The following is a 22,452-nucleotide window of genomic DNA, read 5'->3' as shown; positions in this document are numbered from 1 at the left end:
CAGTCCTATGTAACACCACAGATAACAGTGATAACTCTCTGAGTACAGATAATGTATAGATGTGACCTGCAGTCCTATGTAACACCACAGATAACAGTGATAACTCTCTGAGTACAGATAATGTATAGATGTGACCTGCAGTCCTATGTAACACCACAGATAACAGTGATAACTCTCTGAGTACAGATAATGTATAGATGTGACCTGCAGTCCTATGTAACACCACAGATAAAACAGTGATAACTCTCTGAGTACAGATAATGTATAGATGTGACCCTGCAGTCCTATGTAACACCACAGATAACAGTGATAACTCTCTGAGTACAGATAATGTATAGATGTGACCTGCAGTCCTATGTAACACCACAGATAACAGTGATAACTCTCTGAGTACAGATAATGTATAGATGTGACCTGCAGTCCTATGTAACACCACAGATAACAGTGATAACTCTCTGAGTACAGATAATGTAGATGTGACCTGCAGTCCTATGTAACACCACAGATAACAGTGATAACTCTCTGAGTACAGATAATGTATAGATGTGACCTGCAGTCCTATGTAACACCACAGATAACACAGTGATATCTCTGAGTACAGATAATGTATAGATGTGACCTGCAGTCCTATGTAACACCACAGATAACACAGTGATAACTCTCTGAGTACAGATAATGTATAGATGTGACCTGCAGTCCTATGTAACACCACAGATAACACAGTGATAACTCTCTGAGTACAGATAATGTATAGATGTGACCTGCAGTCCTATGTAACACCACAGATAACAGTGATAACTCTCTGAAGTACAGATAATGTATAGATGTGACCTGCAGTCCTATGTAACCACAGATAACAGTGATAACTCTCTGAGTACAGATAATGTAGTAGATGTGACCTGCAGTCCTATGTAACACCACAGATAACAGTGATAACTCTCTGAGTACAGATAATGTATAGATGTGACCTGCAGTCCTATGTAACACCACAGATAACAGTGATAACTCTCTGACTACAGATAATGTATAGATGTGACCTGCAGTCCTATGTAACACCACAGATAACAGTGATAACTCTCTGAGTACAGATAATGTATAGATGTGACCTGCAGTCCTATGTAACACCACAGATAACAGTGATAACTCTCTGAGTACAGATAATGTATAGATGTGACCTGCAGTCCTATGTAACACCACAGATAACAGTGATAACTCCTGAGTACAGATAATGTATAGATGTGACCTGCAGTCCTATGTAACACCACAGATAACAGTGATAACTCTCTAAGTACAGATAATGTATAGATGTGACCTGCAGTCCTATGTAACACCACAGATAACAGTGATATCTCTCTGAGTACAGATAATGTATAGATGTGACCTGCAGTCCTATGTAACACCACAGATAACACATTGATAACTATCTGAGTACAGATAATGTATAGATGTGACCTGCAGTCCTATGTAACACCACAGATAACACATTGATAACTATCTGAGTACAGATAATGTATAGATGTGACCGGCAGTCCTATGTAACACCACAGATAACAGTGATAACTCTCTGAGTACAGATAATGTATAGATGTGACCTGCAGTCCTATGTAACACCACAGATAACACAGTGATAACTCTCTGAGTACAGATAATGTATAGATGTGACCTGCAGTCCTATGTAACACCACAGATAACAGTGATAACTCTCTGAGTACAGATAATGTATAGATGTGACCTGCAGTCCTATGTAACACCACAGATAACAGTGATAACTCTCTGAGTACAGATAATGTATAGATGTGACCTGCAGTCCTATGTAACACCACAGATAACACAGTGATAACTCTGAGTACAGATAATGTATAGATGTGACCTGCAGTCCTATGTAACACCACAGATAACACAGTGATAACTCTCTGAGTACAGATAATGTATAGATGTGACCTGCAGTCCTATGTAACACCACAGATAACACAGTGATAACTCTCTGAGTACAGATAATGTATAGATGTGACCTGCAGTCCTATGTAACACCACAGATAACACAGTGATAACTCTCTGAGTACAGATGATGTATAGATGTGACCTGCAGTCCTATGTAACACTACAGATAACACAGTGATAACTCTCTGAGTACAGATAATGTAGTAGATGTGACCTGCAGTCCTATGTAACACCACAGATAACACAGTGATAACTCTCTGAGTACAGATAATGTATAGATGTGACCTGCAGTCCTATGTAACACCACAGATAACAGTGATAACTCTCTGAGTACAGATAATGTATAGATGTGACCTGCAGTCCTATGTAACACCACAGATAACACAGTGATAACTCTCTGAGTACAGAAAATGTAGTAGATGTGACCTGCAGTCCTATGTAACACTACAGATAACAGTGATAACTCTCTGAGTACAGATAATGTATAGATGTGACCTGCAGTCCTATGTAACACCACAGATAACAGTGATAACTCTCTGAGTACAGATAATGTATAGATGTGACCTGCAGTCCTATGTAACACCACAGATAACAGTGATAACTCTCTGAGTACAGATAATGTATAGATGTGACCTGCAGTCCTATGTAACACCACAGATAACAGTGATAACTCTCTGAGTACAGATAATGTATAGATGTGACCTGCAGTCCTATGTAACACCACAGATAACAGTGATAACTCTCTGAGTACAGATAATGTATAGATGTGACCTGCAGTCCTATGTAACCCCACAGATAACAGTGATATCTCTGAGTACAGATAATGTATAGATGTGACCTGCAGTCCTATGTAACACCACAGATAACACAGTGATAACTCTCTGAGTACAGATAATGTATAGATGTGACCTGCAGTCCTATGTAACACCACAGATAACACAGTGATAACTCTCTGAGTACAGATAATGTATAGATGTGACCTGCAGTCCTATGTAACACCACAGATAACAGTGATAACTCTCTGAGTACAGATAATGGAGTATATGTGACCTGCAGTCCTATGTAACACCACAGATAACACAGTGATAACTCTCTGAGTACAGATAATGTATAGATGTGACCTGCAGTCCTATGTAACACCACAGATAAAACAGTGATAACTCTCTGAGTACAGATAATGTATAGATGTGACCTGCAGTCCTATGTAACACCACAGATAACAGTGATAACTCTCTGAGTACAGATAATGTATAGATGTGTCCTGCAGTCCTATGTAACACCACAGATAACAGTGATAACTCTCTGAGTACAGATAATGTATAGATGTGACCTGCAGTCCTATGTAACACCACAGATAACACAGTGATAACTCTCTGAGTACAGATAATGTATAGATGTGACCTGCAGTCCTATGTAACACCACAGATAACACAGTGATAACTCTCTGAGTACAGATAATGTATAGATGTGACCTGCAGTCCTATGTAACACCACAGATAACAGTGATAACTCTCTGAGTACAGATAATGTATAGATGTGACCTGCAGTCCTATGTAACACCACAGATAACAGTGATAACTCTCTGAGTACAGATAATGTATAGATGTGACCTGCAGTCCTATGTAACAGCACAGATAACAGTGATAACTCTGAGTACAGATAATGTATAGATGTGACCTGCAGTCCTATGTAACAGCACAGATAACAGTGATAACTCTGAGTACAGATAATGTATAGATGTGACCTGCAGTCCTATGTAACACCACAGATAACACAGTGATAACTCTCTGAGTACAGATAATGTATAGATGTGACCTGCAGTCCTATGTAACACCACAGATAACACAGTGATAACTCTCTGAGTACAGATAATGTATAGATGTGACCTGCAGTCCTATGTAACACCACAGATAACAGTGATAACTCTCTGAGTACAGATAATGTATAGATGTGACCTGCAGTCCTATGTAACACCACAGATAACACAGTGATAACTCTCTGAGTACAGATAATGTATAGATGTGACCTGCAGTCCTATGTAACACCACAGATAACACAGTGATAACTCTCTGAGTACAGATAATGTATAGATGTGACCTGCAGTCCTATGTAACACCACAGATAACACAGTGATAACTCTCTGAGTACAGATGATGTATAGATGTGACCTGCAGTCCTATGTAACACTACAGATAACACAGTGATAACTCTCTGAGTACAGATAATGTAGTAGATGTGACCTGCAGTCCTATGTAACACCACAGATAACACAGTGATAACTCTCTGAGTACAGATAATGTATAGATGTGACCTGCAGTCCTATGTAACACCACAGATAACAGTGATAACTCTCTGAGTACAGATAATGTATAGATGTGACCTGCAGTCCTATGTAACACCACAGATAACACAGTGATAACTCTCTGAGTACAGAAAATGTAGTAGATGTGACCTGCAGTCCTATGTAACACTACAGATAACAGTGATAACTCTCTGAGTACAGATAATGTATAGATGTGACCTGCAGTCCTATGTAACACCACAGATAACAGTGATAACTCTCTGAGTACAGATAATGTATAGATGTGACCTGCAGTCCTATGTAACACCACAGATAACAGTGATAACTCTCTGAGTACAGATAATGTATAGATGTGACCTGCAGTCCTATGTAACACCACAGATAACAGTGATAACTCTCTGAGTACAGATAATGTATAGATGTGACCTGCAGTCCTATGTAACACCACAGATAACAGTGATAACTCTCTGAGTACAGATAATGTATAGATGTGACCTGCAGTCCTATGTAACCCCACAGATAACAGTGATATCTCTGAGTACAGATAATGTATAGATGTGACCTGCAGTCCTATGTAACACCACAGATAACACAGTGATAACTCTCTGAGTACAGATAATGTATAGATGTGACCTGCAGTCCTATGTAACACCACAGATAACACAGTGATAACTCTCTGAGTACAGATAATGTATAGATGTGACCTGCAGTCCTATGTAACACCACAGATAACAGTGATAACTCTCTGAGTACAGATAATGGAGTATATGTGACCTGCAGTCCTATGTAACACCACAGATAACACAGTGATAACTCTCTGAGTACAGATAATGTATAGATGTGACCTGCAGTCCTATGTAACACCACAGATAACAGTGATAACTCTCTGAGTACAGATAATGTATAGATGTGTCCTGCAGTCCTATGTAACACCACAGATAACAGTGATAACTCTCTGAGTACAGATAATGTATAGATGTGACCTGCAGTCCTATGTAACACCACAGATAACACAGTGATAACTCTCTGAGTACAGATAATGTATAGATGTGACCTGCAGTCCTATGTAACACCACAGATAACACAGTGATAACTCTCTGAGTACAGATAATGTATAGATGTGACCTGCAGTCCTATGTAACACCACAGATAACAGTGATAACTCTCTGAGTACAGATAATGTATAGATGTGACCTGCAGTCCTATGTAACACCACAGATAACAGTGATAACTCTCTGAGTACAGATAATGTATAGATGTGACCTGCAGTCCTATGTAACAGCACAGATAACAGTGATAACTCTGAGTACAGATAATGTATAGATGTGACCTGCAGTCCTATGTAACAGCACAGATAACAGTGATAACTCTGAGTACAGATAATGTATAGATGTGACCTGCAGTCCTATGTAACACCACAGATAACACAGTGATAACTCTCTGAGTACAGATAATGTATAGATGTGACCTGCAGTCCTATGTAACACCACAGATAACACAGTGATAACTCTCTGAGTACAGATAATGTATAGATGTGACCTGCAGTCCTATGTAACACCACAGATAACACAGTGATAACTCTCTGAGTACAGATAATGTATAGATGTGACCTGCAGTCCTATGTAACACCACAGATAACAGTGATAACTCTCTAAGTACAGATAATGTGTAGATGTGACCTGCAGTCCTATGTAACACCACAGATAACAGTGATAACTCTCTGAGTACAGATAATGTAGTAGATGTGACCTGCAGTCCTATGTAACACCACAGATAACAGTGATAACTCTCTGAGTACAGATAATGTATAGATGTGACCTGCAGTCCTATGTAACACCACAGATAACAGTGATAACTCTCTAAGTACAGATAATGTATAGATGTGACCTGCAGTCCTATGTAACACCACAGATAACACAGTGATAACTCTCTGAGTACAGATAATGTATAGATGTGACCTGCAGTCCTATGTAACACCACAGATAACAGTGATAACTCTCTGAGTACAGATAATGTATAGATGTGACCTGCAGTCCTATGTAACACCACAGATAATACAGTGATAACTCTCTGAGTACAGATAATGTATAGATGTGACCTGCAGTCCTATGTAACACCACAGATAACAGTGATAACTCTCTGAGTACAGATAATGTATAGATGTGACCTGCAGTCCTATGTAACACCACAGATAACAGTGATAACTCTCTGAGTACAGATAATGTATAGATGTGACCTGCAGTCCTATGTAACACCACAGATAACAGTGATAACTCTCTGAGTACAGATAATGTATAGATGAGACCTGCAGTCCTATGTAACACCACAGATAACACAGTGATAACTCTCTGAGTACAGATAATGTATAGATGTGACCTGCAGTCCTATGTAACACCACAGATAACACAGTGATAACTCTCTGAGTACAGATAATGTATAGATGTGACCTGCAGTCCTATGTAACACCACAGATAACATTGATAACTCTCTGAGTACAGATAATGTATAGATTTGTCCTGCAGTCCTATGTAACACCACAGATAACACAGTGATAACTCTCTGAGTACAGATAATGTATAGATGTGACCTGCAGTCCTATGTAACACCACAGATAACAGTGATAACTCTCTGAGTACAGATAATGTATAGATGTGACCTGCAGTCCTATGTAACACCACAGATAACACAGTGATAACTCTCTGAGTACAGATAATGTATAGATGTGACCTGCAGTCCTATGTAACACCACAGATAACACAGTGATAACTCTCTGAGTACAGATAATGTAGTAGATGTGACCTGCAGTCCTATGTAACACTAAGATAACACAGTGATAACTCTCTGAGTACAGATAATGTATAGATGTGACCTGCAGTCCTATGTAACACCACAGATAACACAGTGATAACTCTCTGAGTACAGATAATGTATAGATGTGACCTGCAGTCCTATGTAACACCACAGATAACAGTGATAACTCTCTGAGTACAGATAATGTATAGATGTGTCCTGCAGTCCTATGTAACACCACATATAACAGTGATAACTCTCTGAGTACAGATAATGTATAGATGTGACCTGCAGTCCTATGTAACACCACAGATAACACAGTGATAACTCTCTGAGTACAGATAATGTATAGATGTGACCTGCAGTCCTATGTAACACCACAGATAACACAGTGATAACTCTCTGAGTACAGATAATGTAGTAGATGTGACCTGCAGTCCTATGTAACACTAAGATAACACAGTGATAACTCTCTGAGTACAGATAATGTATAGATGTGACCTGCAGTCCTATGTAACACCACAGATAACACAGTGATAACTCTCTGAGTACAGATAATGTATAGATGTGACCTGCAGTCCTATGTAACACCACAGATAACAGTGATAACTCTCTGAGTACAGATAATGGAGTATATGTGACCTGCAGTCCTATGTAACACCACAGATAACACAGTGATAACTCTCTGAGTACAGATAATGTATAGATGTGACCTGCAGTCCTATGTAACACCACAGATAAAACAGTGATAACTCTCTGAGTACAGATAATGTATAGATGTGACTTGCAGTCCTATGTAACACCACAGATAACAGTGATAACTCTCTGAGTACAGATAATGTATAGATGTGTCCTGCAGTCCTATGTAACACCACAGATAACAGTGATAACTCTCTGAGTACAGATAATGTATAGATGTGACCTGCAGTCCTATGTAACACCACAGATAACACAGTGATAACTCTCTGAGTACAGATAATGTATAGATGTGACCTGCAGTCCTATGTAACACCACAGATAACACAGTGATATCTCTCTGAGTACAGATAATGTATAGATGTGACCTGCAGTCCTATGTAACACCACAGATAACACAGTGATAACTCTCTGAGTACAGATAATGTATAGATGTGACCTGCAGTCCTATGTAACACCACAGATAACAGTGATAACTCTCTGAGTACAGATAATGTATAGATGTGACCTGCAGTCCTATGTAACACCACAGATAACAGTGATAACTCTCTGAGTACAGATAATGTATAGATGTGACCTGCAGTCCTATGTAACACCACAGATAACAGTGATAACTCTCTGAGTACAGATAATGTATAGATGTGACCTGCAGTCCTATGTAACAGCACAGATAACAGTGATAACTCTGAGTACAGATAATGTATAGATGTGACCTGCAGTCCTATGTAACACCACAGATAACACAGTGATAACTCTCTGAGTACAGATAATGTATAGATGTGACCTGCAGTCCTATGTAACACCACAGATAACAGTGATAACTCTCTGAGTACAGATAATGTATAGATGTGTCCTGCAGTCCTATGTAACACCACAGATAACAGTGATAACTCTCTGAGTACAGATAATGTATAGATGTGACCTGCAGTCCTATGTAACACCACAGATAACACAGTGATATCTCAGAGTACAGATAATGTATAGATGTGACCTGCAGTCCTATGTAACACCACATATAACAGTGATAACTCTCTGAGTACAGATAATGTATAGATGTGACCTGCAGTCCTATGTAACACCACAGATAACACAGTGATAACTCTCTGAGTACAGATAATGTATAGATGTGACCTGCAGTCCTATGTAACACCACAGATAACACAGTGATAACTCTCTGAGTACAGATAATGTAGTAGATGTGACCTGCAGTCCTATGTAACACTAAGATAACACAGTGATAACTCTCTGAGTACAGATAATGTATAGATGTGACCTGCAGTCCTATGTAACACCACAGATAACACAGTGATAACTCTCTGAGTACAGATAATGTATAGATGTGACCTGCAGTCCTATGTAACACCACAGATAACAGTGATAACTCTCTGAGTACAGATAATGGAGTATATGTGACCTGCAGTCCTATGTAACACCACAGATAACACAGTGATAACTCTCTGAGTACAGATAATGTATAGATGTGACCTGCAGTCCTATGTAACACCACAGATAAAACAGTGATAACTCTCTGAGTACAGATAATGTATAGATGTGACCTGCAGTCCTATGTAACACCACAGATAACAGTGATAACTCTCTGAGTACAGATAATGTATAGATGTGTCCTGCAGTCCTATGTAACACCACAGATAACAGTGATAACTCTCTGAGTACAGATAATGTATAGATGTGACCTGCAGTCCTATGTAACACCACAGATAACACAGTGATAACTCTCTGAGTACAGATAATGTATAGATGTGACCTGCAGTCCTATGTAACACCACAGATAACACAGTGATATCTCTCTGAGTACAGATAATGTATAGATGTGACCTGCAGTCCTATGTAACACCACAGATAACACAGTGATAACTCTCTGAGTACAGATAATGTATAGATGTGACCTGCAGTCCTATGTAACACCACAGATAACAGTGATAACTCTCTGAGTACAGATAATGTATAGATGTGACCTGCAGTCCTATGTAACACCACAGATAACAGTGATAACTCTCTGAGTACAGATAATGTATAGATGTGACCTGCAGTCCTATGTAACAGCACAGATAACAGTGATAACTCTGAGTACAGATAATGTATAGATGTGACCTGCAGTCCTATGTAACAGCACAGATAACAGTGATAACTCTGAGTACAGATAATGTATAGATGTGACCTGCAGTCCTATGTAACACCACAGATAACACAGTGATAACTCTCTGAGTACAGATAATGTATAGATGTGACCTGCAGTCCTATGTAACACCACAGATAACACAGTGATAACTCTCTGAGTACAGATAATGTATAGATGTGACCTGCAGTCCTATGTAACACCACAGATAACACAGTGATAACTCTCTGAGTACAGATAATGTATAGATGTGACCTGCAGTCCTATGTAACACCACAGATAACAGTGATAACTCTCTAAGTACAGATAATGTATAGATGTGACCTGCAGTCCTATGTAACACCACAGATAACACAGTGATAACTCTCTGAGTACAGATAATGTATAGATGTGACCTGCAGTCCTATGTAACACCACAGATAACAGTGATAACTCTCTGAGTACAGATAATGTATAGATGTGACCTGCAGTCCTATGTAACACCACAGATAACAGTGATAACTCTCTGAGTACAGATAATGTATAGATGTGACCTGCAGTCCTATGTAACACCACAGATAAAACAGTGATAACTCTCTGAGTACAGATAATGTATAGATGTGACCTGCAGTCCTATGTAACACCACAGATAACAGTGATAACTCTCTGAGTACAGATAATGTATAGATGTGACCTGCAGTCCTATGTAACACCACAGATAACAGTGATAACTCTCTGAGTACAGATAATGTATAGATGTGACCTGCAGTCCTATGTAACACCACAGATAACAGTGATAACTCTCTGAGTACAGATAATGTATAGATGTGACCTGCAGTCCTATGTAACACCACAGATAACACAGTGATATCTCTGAGTACAGATAATGTATAGATGTGACCTGCAGTCCTATGTAACACCACAGATAACACAGTGATAACTCTCTGAGTACAGATAATGTATAGATGTGACCTGCAGTCCTATGTAACACCACAGATAACACAGTGATAACTCTCTGAGTACAGATAATGTATAGATGTGACCTGCAGTCCTATGTAACACCACAGATAACAGTGATAACTCTCTAAGTACAGATAATGTATAGATGTGACCTGCAGTCCTATGTAACACCAGAGATAACACAGTGATAACTCTCTGAGTACAGATAATGTATAGATGTGACCTGCAGTCCTATGTAACCACAGATAACAGTGATAACTCTCTGAGTACAGATAATGTAGTAGATGTGACCTGCAGTCCTATGTAACACCACAGATAACAGTGATAACTCTCTAAGTACAGATAATGTGTAGATGTGACCTGCAGTCCTATGTAACACCACAGATAACAGTGATAACTCTCTGAGTACAGATAATGTAGTAGATGTGACCTGCAGTCCTATGTAACACCACAGATAACAGTGATAACTCTCTGAGTACAGATAATGTATAGATGTGACCTGCAGTCCTATGTAACACCACAGATAACAGTGATAACTCTCTAAGTACAGATAATGTATAGATGTGACCTGCAGTCCTATGTAACACCACAGATAACAGTGATATCTCTCTGAGTACAGATAATGTATAGATGTGACCTGCAGTCCTATGTAACACCACAGATAACACATTGATAACTATCTGAGTACAGATAATGTATAGATGTGACCTGCAGTCCTATGTAACACCACAGATAACACATTGATAACTATCTGAGTACAGATAATGTATAGATGTGACCGGCAGTCCTATGTAACACCACAGATAACAGTGATAACTCTCTGAGTACAGATAATGTATAGATGTGACCTGCAGTCCTATGTAACACCACAGATAACAGTGATAACTCTCTGAGTACAGATAATGTATAGATGTGACCTGCAGTCCTATGTAACACCACAGATAACACAGTGATAACTCTCTGAGTACAGATAATGTATAGATGTGACCTGCAGTCCTATGTAACACCACAGATAACAGTGATAACTCTCTGAGTACAGATAATGTATAGATGTGACCTGCAGTCCTATGTAACACCACAGATAACAGTGATAACTCTCTGAGTACAGATAATGTATAGATGTGACCTGCAGTCCTATGTAACACCACAGATAACACAGTGATAACTCTCTGAGTACAGATAATGTATAGATGTGACCTGCAGTCCTATGTAACACCACAGATAACACAGTGATAACTCTCTGAGTACAGATAATGTATAGATGTGACCTGCAGTCCTATGTAACACCACAGATAACACAGTGATAACTCTCTGAGTACAGATAATGTATAGATGTGACCTGCAGTCCTATGTAACACCACAGATAACACAGTGATAACTCTCTGAGTACAGATGATGTATAGATGTGACCTGCAGTCCTATGTAACACTACAGATAACACAGTGATAACTCTCTGAGTACAGATAATGTAGTAGATGTGACCTGCAGTCCTATGTAACACCACAGATAACACAGTGATAACTCTCTGAGTACAGATAATGTATAGATGTGACCTGCAGTCCTATGTAACACCACAGATAACAGTGATAACTCTCTGAGTACAGATAATGTATAGATGTGACCTGCAGTCCTATGTAACACCACAGATAACACAGTGATAACTCTCTGAGTACAGAAAATGTAGTAGATGTGACCTGCAGTCCTATGTAACACTACAGATAACAGTGATAACTCTCTGAGTACAGATAATGTATAGATGTGACCTGCAGTCCTATGTAACACCACAGATAACAGTGATAACTCTCTGAGTACAGATAATGTATAGATGTGACCTGCAGTCCTATGTAACACCACAGATAACAGTGATAACTCTCTGAGTACAGATAATGTATAGATGTGACCTGCAGTCCTATGTAACACCACAGATAACAGTGATAACTCTCTGAGTACAGATAATGTATAGATGTGACCTGCAGTCCTATGTAACACCACAGATAACAGTGATAACTCTCTGAGTACAGATAATGTATAGATGTGACCTGCAGTCCTATGTAACACCACAGATAACAGTGATAACTCTGAGTACAGATAATGTATAGATGTGACCTGCAGTCCTATGTAACCCCACAGATAACAGTGATATCTCTGAGTACAGATAATGTATAGATGTGACCTGCAGTCCTATGTAACACCACAGATAACACAGTGATAACTCTCTGAGTACAGATAATGTATAGATGTGACCTGCAGTCCTATGTAACACCACAGATAACACAGTGATAACTCTCTGAGTACAGATAATGTATAGATGTGACCTGCAGTCCTATGTAACACCACAGATAACAGTGATAACTCTCTGAGTACAGATAATGGAGTATATGTGACCTGCAGTCCTATGTAACACCACAGATAACACAGTGATAACTCTCTGAGTACAGATAATGTATAGATGTGACCTGCAGTCCTATGTAACACCACAGATAAAACAGTGATAACTCTCTGAGTACAGATAATGTATAGATGTGACTTGCAGTCCTATGTAACACCACAGATAACAGTGATAACTCTCTGAGTACAGATAATGTATAGATGTGTCCTGCAGTCCTATGTAACACCACAGATAACACAGTGATAACTCTCTGAGTACAGATAATGTATAGATGTGACCTGCAGTCCTATGTAACACCACAGATAACACAGTGATAACTCTCTGAGTACAGATAATGTATAGATGTGACCTGCAGTCCTATGTAACACCACAGATAACAGTGATAACTCTCTGAGTACAGATAATGTATAGATGTGACCTGCAGTCCTATGTAACACCACAGATAACACAGTGATAACTCTCTGAGTACAGATAATGTATAGATGTGACCTGCAGTCCTATGTAACACCACAGATAACACAGTGATATCTCTCTGAGTACAGATAATGTATAGATGTGACCTGCAGTCCTATGTAACACCACAGATAACACAGTGATAACTCTCTGAGTACAGATAATGTATAGATGTGACCTGCAGTCCTATGTAACACCACAGATAACAGTGATAACTCTCTGAGTACAGATAATGTATAGATGTGACCTGCAGTCCTATGTAACACCACAGATAACAGTGATAACTCTCTGAGTACAGATAATGTATAGATGTGACCTGCAGTCCTATGTAACAGCACAGATAACAGTGATAACTCTGAGTACAGATAATGTATAGATGTGACCTGCAGTCCTATGTAACAGCACAGATAACAGTGATAACTCTGAGTACAGATAATGTATAGATGTGACCTGCAGTCCTATGTAACACCACAGATAACACAGTGATAACTCTCTGAGTACAGATAATGTATAGATGTGACCTGCAGTCCTATGTAACACCACAGATAACACAGTGATAACACTCTGAGTACAGATAATGTATAGATGTGACCTGCAGTCCTATGTAACACCACAGATAACACAGTGATAACTCTCTGAGTACAGATAATGTATAGATGTGACCTGCAGTCCTATGTAACACCACAGATAACAGTGATAACTCTCTAAGTACAGATAATGTGTAGATGTGACCTGCAGTCCTATGTAACACCACAGATAACAGTGATAACTCTCTGAGTACAGATAATGTAGTAGATGTGACCTGCAGTCCTATGTAACACCACAGATAACAGTGATAACTCTCTGAGTACAGATAATGTATAGATGTGACCTGCAGTCCTATGTAACACCACAGATAACAGTGATAACTCTCTAAGTACAGATAATGTATAGATGTGACCTGCAGTCCTATGTAACACCACAGATAACACAGTGATAACTCTCTGAGTACAGATAATGTATAGATGTGACCTGCAGTCCTATGTAACACCACAGATAACAGTGATAACTCTCTGAGTACAGATAATGTATAGATGTGACCTGCAGTCCTATGTAACACCACAGATAACAGTGATAACTCTCTGAGTACAGATAATGTATAGATGTGACCTGCAGTCCTATGTAACACCACAGATAAAACAGTGATAACTCTCTGAGTACAGATAATGTATAGATGTGACCTGCAGTCCTATGTAACACCACAGATAACAGTGATAACTCTCTGAGTACAGATAATGTATAGATGTGACCTGCAGTCCTATGTAACACCACAGATAACAGTGATAACTCTCTGAGTACAGATAATGTATAGATGTGACCTGCAGTCCTATGTAACACCACAGATAACACAGTGATATCTCTGAGTACAGATAATGTATAGATGTGACCTGCAGTCCTATGTAACACCACAGATAACACAGTGATAACTCTCTGAGTACAGATAATGTATAGATGTGACCTGCAGTCCTATGTAACACCACAGATAACACAGTGATAACTCTCTGAGTACAGATAATGTATAGATGTGACCTGCAGTCCTATGTAACACCACAGATAACAGTGATAACTCTCTAAGTACAGATAATGTATAGATGTGACCTGCAGTCCTATGTAACCACAGATAACAGTGATAACTCTCTGAGTACAGATAATGTAGTAGATGTGACCTGCAGTCCTATGTAACACCACAGATAACAGTGATAACTCTCTGAGTACAGATAATGTATAGATGTGACCTGCAGTCCTATGTAACACCACAGATAACAGTGATAACTCTCTGACTACAGATAATGTATAGATGTGACCTGCAGTCCTATGTAACACCACAGATAACAGTGATAACTCTCTGAGTACAGATAATGTATAGATGTGACCTGCAGTCCTATGTAACACCACAGATAACAGTGATAACTCTCTGAGTACAGATAATGTATAGATGTGACCTGCAGTCCTATGTAACACCACAGATAACAGTGATAACTCCCTGAGTACAGATAATGTATAGATGTGACCTGCAGTCCTATGTAACACCACAGATAACAGTGATAACTCTCTAAGTACAGATAATGTGTAGATGTGACCTGCAGTCCTATGTAACACCACAGATAACAGTGATAACTCTCTGAGTACAGATAATGTAGTAGATGTGACCTGCAGTCCTATGTAACACCACAGATAACAGTGATAACTCTCTGAGTACAGATAATGTATAGATGTGACCTGCAGTCCTATGTAACACCACAGATAACAGTGATAACTCTCTAAGTACAGATAATGTATAGATGTGACCTGCAGTCCTATGTAACACCACAAATAACAGTGATATCTCTCTGAGTACAGATAATGTATAGATGTGACCTGCAGTCCTATGTAACACCACAGATAACACATTGATAACTATCTGAGTACAGATAATGTATAGATGTGACCTGCAGTCCTATGTAACACCACAGATAACACATTGATAACTATCTGAGTACAGATAATGTATAGATGTGACCGGCAGTCCTATGTAACACCACAGATAACAGTGATAACTCTCTGAGTACAGATAATGTATAGATGTGACCTGCAGTCCTATGTAACACCACAGATAACAGTGATAACTCTCTGAGTACAGATAATGTATAGATGTGACCTGCAGTCCTATGTAACACCACAGATAACAGTGATAACTCTCTGAGTACAGATAATGTATAGATGTGACCTGCAGTCCTATGTAACACCACAGATAACACAGTGATAACTCTCTGAGTACAGATAATGTATAGATGTGACCTGCAGTCCTATGTAACACCACAGATAACACAGTGATAACTCTCTGAGTACAGATAATGTATAGATGTGACCTGCAGTCCTATGTAACACCACAGATAACACAGTGATAACTCTCTGAGTACAGATAATGTATAGATGTGACCTGCAGTCCTATGTAACACCACAGATAACACAGTGATAACTCTCTGAGTACAGATGATGTATAGATGTGACCTGCAGTCCTATGTAACACTACAGATAACACAGTGATAACTCTCTGAGTACAGATAATGTAGTAGATGTGACCTGCAGTCCTATGTAACACCACAGATAACAGTGATAACTCTCTGAGTACAGATAATGTATAGATGTGACCTGCAGTCCTATGTAACACCACAGATAACACAGTGATAACTCTCTGAGTACAGAAAATGTAGTAGATGTGACCTGCAGTCCTATGTAACACTACAGATAACAGTGATAACTCTCTGAGTACAGATAATGTATAGATGTGACCTGCAGTCCTATGTAACACCACAGATAACAGTGATAACTCTCTGAGTACAGATAATGTATAGATGTGACCTGCAGTCCTATGTAACACCACAGATAACAGTGATAACTCTCTGAGTACAGATAATGTATAGATGTGACCTGCAGTCCTATGTAACACCACAGATAACAGTGATAACTCTCTGAGTACAGATAATGTATAGATGTGACCTGCAGTCCTATGTAACACCACAGATAACAGTGATAACTCTCTGAGTACAGATAATGTATAGATGTGACCTGCAGTCCTATGTAACACCACAGATAACAGTGATAACTCTCTGAGTACAGATAATGTATAGATGTGACCTGCAGTCCTATGTAACCCCACAGATAACAGTGATATCTCTGAGTACAGATAATGTATAGATGTGACCTGCAGTCCTATGTAACACCACAGATAACACAGTGATAACTCTCTGAGTACAGATAATGTATAGATGTGACCTGCAGTCCTATGTAACACCACAGATAACACAGTGATAACTCTCTGAGTACAGATAATGTATAGATGTGACCTGCAGTCCTATGTAACACCACAGATAACAGTGATAACTCTCTGAGTACAGATAATGTATAGATGTGACCTGCAGTCCTATGTAACACTCCTTAACCAGCTATCAGACCGTCCTCCTCTCCAAGCAGTTTGTGATGTGGGACGAGATTCTTTCTCAGCTTGAAGACGCTAAACAGTTGAAGCCGCGCTCGGAGTGATCCCGGTGTCCGCCGTACGTGATCCGCACCTACACAGCATCAGCCGCCGCCATTATCTGTCCTCGTCCTCTTTCGCTATTAGTAGCGGCGCCGCTGATCTATGCCGGGACGCGCCTCCTGCAGCCTCTGTATTATCCTAGTCTGGGTGTGATGCTCTGTATAGACCAGAAGGGGGCACCATCACGGGATCACAATGTCACAGCTCCCCCACGTGATCAGTGCGGTATTGCAACTAGACTCCATTCACTTCACTTAAACTAAACTGCAATCCCACACACAGCCTGATGACAAGAGTGGCACTCTTTTTGGAAGAAAGCAGCTATGTCAGTGTTTTCCCAAGAGTGTGCCTCCAGCTGTTGCAAAACTACAACTCCCAGCATGCCCGGACAGCCGAAGGCTGTCCGGCCATGCTGGGAGTTGTAGTTTTGCAACAGCTGGAGACACACTTTTTGGAAAACACTGAGCTATGTCCTTCTATGTCCCGGTCTCGCTGCAGCTTTGGCTGTGTGTGCTGTCTCATCTGTTTTAGTCCTAATAAAACTAATACATTTTACAAGTTATATTAGTTTGTCCTCTGACCCGTAATATTTATATCCCGGGATCTGCCATCACTGGGGGGCGCTGCTGTTACCCTGTCCTTGTCTTCATCTTCGGAGGAGTCATGTGACCTCTTTATTTATCTTTTCCCCCCATTGATTCCTATTAAAGGTTTATATCCGGATTGCAATATTTTCTTGTATTTGTTCGGCTGTAGTTACAATGTCACTGGGAGAGTAAAACTGATGACAGAGGACAATAGCACACTTAAAGGGGTGCCAGAAAGTAAAACAGATTTGTAAATTACTTCTATTTAAAAAATCTTAATCCTTCCAGTACTTATCAGCTGCTGTATGCTCTACAGGAAGTTCTTTTCTTTTTCAATTTCCTTTCTGTCTGACCGCAGTGCTCTCTGCTGACACCTCTGTCCATGTCAGGAACTGTCCAGAGTAGGAGCAAATCCCCATAGCAAACCTCTCCTGCTCCGGACAGTTCCTGACATGGACAGAGGTGTCAGCAGAGAGCACTGTGGTCAGACAGAAAGGAAATTGAAAAAAATAAGAACTTCCTGTGGAGCATACAGCAGCTGATAAGTACTGGAAGGATTAAGATTTTTAAATAGAAGTAATTTACAAATCTGGCACCAGTTGATTAAAAAAAATAAAAAGTTTTCCCGGGGAGTACCCCTTTAATTTTGTATTACAGAGTTGAATGCCGTATGTGTCACAGTTTATAGTGTGAACTAAGGCCCACATTCCCATCAACAAAAACGTTGGTGCGCACAATTCACATAGTTCGCAGTCAACATATGAACCCAGCTTTACCTTCTATCCAATGGGGTTTGCAGAAAATCGCCGCAGCTGCTCATGTCCGGGGATCGTTGTTACTTCCAGAAATTTCTACCACAACTCTATGGTGGGTGAATGTTCCCTACTGGGGATTACTAGGGTTCTGTAGACAGCACCCCCACAGCTTCCAGCGGTAATTACAACAGCAACCATCAGAAATCAATGGCCCCTATAATAAGTCAACTGGGTCTGTCTCAGCTGTCATGGCCTCCATTAGAATAGATGCAATGTAAACAGCCTAAGATTTTAGGGTGACGTAACAAATCTAGGAAAGTGAAGGATGACATGATTGTCTGAGAACTCCACTGTATAGTTAGGAGAGTAGAAAAGTAGAAAACTGGATTGAGGGTCATGTACATTACAGTAGGAGGCTAATTAATTTACAGCAGGATAGGGGTTAATAAGAGGATGTTGCTGATGTACAGAAGGGGAGGGGTTAATAAGAGGATGCTGGTAATGTACAGCCGTGGAGAGGTTAATAAGAGGATGCTGGTAATGTACAGCCACGGAGGGGTTAATAAGAGGATGCTGGTAATGTACAGCAGGGGAGGGGTAAATAAGAGGATGCTGGTAATGTACAGTAGTGGAGAGGTTAATATGAGAATTATGGGTAATGTACAGGGGAGGGCTTAATAAGAGGATGCTGGTAATGTACAGCAGGGCAGGGGTTAATACAGAGATGCTGGGTGATATACAGTACACAAGGGGTTAATAAGAATGCTGGATAATATACAGCAGGGGAGGGGTTAATAAGAGGATGCTGGTAATGTACAGCAGTAGAGGAGTTAATAGGATCCTGGGTAATGTACAGTATGGGGGGGTTGATATGATGCTGAGAAATGTACAGCAAGGGAGGGGTTAATATGGGGATGCTAAGTAATGTACAGCAGTGGAGGGGTTAATATAAGGATGCTGAGTAATGTACAGCAGTGGAGGGTTTAGTATGAGGATGCTGGGTAATGTACAGCACAGGAGGGGTTAATGAGATGCTGGCAATGTATAATACATGAAGGGTTAATAAGATGCTGGTAATGTACAGTAAACAAGGGGTTAATAAGATGCTAGTAATGTACAGTACACGAAGGGCTAAGAAGAAGCTGTTAATGTACAGTACACAAGGGGTTAATAAAAAAAAAAGATGCTGGTCATGTACAGTACACAAGGGGTTAACAATAAGATGCTGGTCATGTACAGTACACGAGGGGTTAATAAGATGCTGTCCATGTACAGTACACGAGGGGTTAATAAGATGCTGGTTATCTACAGTACACGAGGGGTTAATAAGATGCTGGTCATGTACAGTACACGAGGGATTAATAAGATGCTGGTCATGTACAGTACTCGAGGGGTTAAAAAGAAGACGCTGGTCATGTACAGTACACGAGGGGTTAATAAGACGCTGGTCATATACAGTACTCGAGGGGTTAATAAGAAGACACTGGTCATGAACAGTACACGAGGGGTTAATAAGAAGACACTGGTCATGAACAGTACACGAGGGGTTAATAAGAAGACGCTGGTTATGTACAGTACACGAGGGGTTAATAAGACACTGGTCATGAACAGTACACGAGAGGTTAATAAGGTGCTGGTCATGTACAGTACACGAGGGGGTTAATAAGATGCTGGTCATGTACAGTACATGAGGGGTTAATAAGATGCTGGTCATGTACAGTACACGAGGGGTTAATAAGACGCTGGTCTTGTACAGTACACGAGGGGTTAATAATAAGATGCTGGTCATGTACAGTACACGAGGGGTTAATAAGACGCTGGTCTTGTACAGTACACGAGGGGTTAATAATAAGATGCTGGTCATGTACAGTACACGAGGGGTTAATAATTAGATGCTGGTCATGTGCAGTACACGAGGGGTTAATAATTAGATGCTGGCCATGTGCAGTACACAAGGGGTTAATAAGATGCTGGTCATGTACAGTACACGAGGGGTTAATAATTAGATTCTGGTCATGTACAGTACACGAGGGGTTAATAATTAGATTCTGGTCATGTACAGTACACGAGGGGTTAATAAGACGCTGGTCATGTACGGTACACGAGGGGTTAATAATAAGACGCTGGTCATGTACAGTACACGAGAGGTTAATAAGATGCTTGTCATGTACAGTACACGAGGGGTTAATAAGATGCTGGTCATGTACAGTACACGAGGGGTTAATAAGACGCTGGTCATGTACAGTACACGAGGGGTTAATAAGACGCTGGTCATGTACAGTACACGAGGGGGTTAATAAGACGCTTGTCATGTACAGTACACGAGGGGTTAATAAGACACTGGTCATGTACAGTACACGAGGGGTTAATAAGACGCTGGTCATGTAAAGTACACGAGGGGTTAATAAGACGCTGGTCATGTACAGTACACGAGGGGTTAATAAGACGCTGGTCATGTACAGTACACGAGGGGTTAATAAGACGCTGGTCATGTACAGTACATGAGGGGTTAATAAGACGCTGGTCATGTACAGTATACGAGGGGTTAATATGATGCTGGTCATGTACAGTACACGAGGGGTTAATAAGACACTGGTCATGTACAGTACACGAGGGGTTAATAAGACGCTGGTCATGTACAGTACACGAGGGGTTAATAAGACGCTGGTCATGTACAGTATACGAGGGGTTAATATGATGCTGGTCATGTACAGTACACGAGGGGTTAATAAGACACTGGTCATGTACAGTACACGAGGGGTTAATAAGACGCTGGTTATGTACAGTACACGAGGGGTTAATAAGACGCTGGTCATGTACAGTATACGAGGGGTTAATAAGACGCTGGTCATGTACAGTACACGAGGGGTTAATAAGACGCTGGTCATGTACAGTACACGAGGGGTTAATAATAAGATGCTGGTCATGTACAGTACACGAGGGGTTAATAAGACGCTTGTCATGTACAGTATACGAGGGGTTAATAAGACGCTGGTCATGTACAGTACACGAGGGGTTAATAAGACGCTGGTCATGTACAGTACACGAGGGGTTAATAAGATGCTGGTCATGTACAGTACACGAGGGGTTAATAAGATGCTGGTCATGTACAGTACACGAGGGGTTAATAAGATGCTGGTCATGTACAGTACACGAGGGGTTAATAAGATGCTGGTCATGTACAGTACACGAGGGGTTAATAAGACACTGGTTATATACAGTACACGAGGGGTTAATAAGACGCTGGTCATGTACAGTACACGAGGGGTTAATAAGACGCTGGTCATGTACAGTACACGAGGGGTTAATAAGACGCTGGTCATGTACAGTACACGAGGGGTTAATAAGACGCTGGTCATGTACAGTACACGAGGGGTTAATAAGATGCTGGTCATGTACAGTA

General features: G+C 40.3%; 1 protein-coding gene across 1 annotated transcript in view; it reads left to right on the top strand.

The window, feature by feature from the left end:
* The window catches only part of DCTN3 (dynactin subunit 3), a 34,018-nt gene extending 15,582 nt beyond the window's left edge, over positions 1 to 18,436 (top strand). Inside the window, exon 7 of the mRNA XM_056552267.1 lies at positions 17,620 to 18,436. Coding sequence (XP_056408242.1) covers positions 17,620 to 17,709 — 90 coding nt within the window. The 3' untranslated portion in view covers positions 17,710 to 18,436. The remainder of the gene's footprint in view (positions 1 to 17,619) is intronic.
* The last annotated feature ends 4,016 nt before the right edge of the window (positions 18,437 to 22,452 follow it).

This window comes from Hyla sarda, unplaced genomic scaffold (assembly GCF_029499605.1).
Source record: "Hyla sarda isolate aHylSar1 unplaced genomic scaffold, aHylSar1.hap1 scaffold_149, whole genome shotgun sequence".
Classification (NCBI taxonomy): Eukaryota; Metazoa; Chordata; class Amphibia; order Anura; family Hylidae; genus Hyla; species Hyla sarda.
Note: the sequence above shows the minus strand (reverse complement) of the source record. Positions and strands in the feature narration are given on the sequence as shown.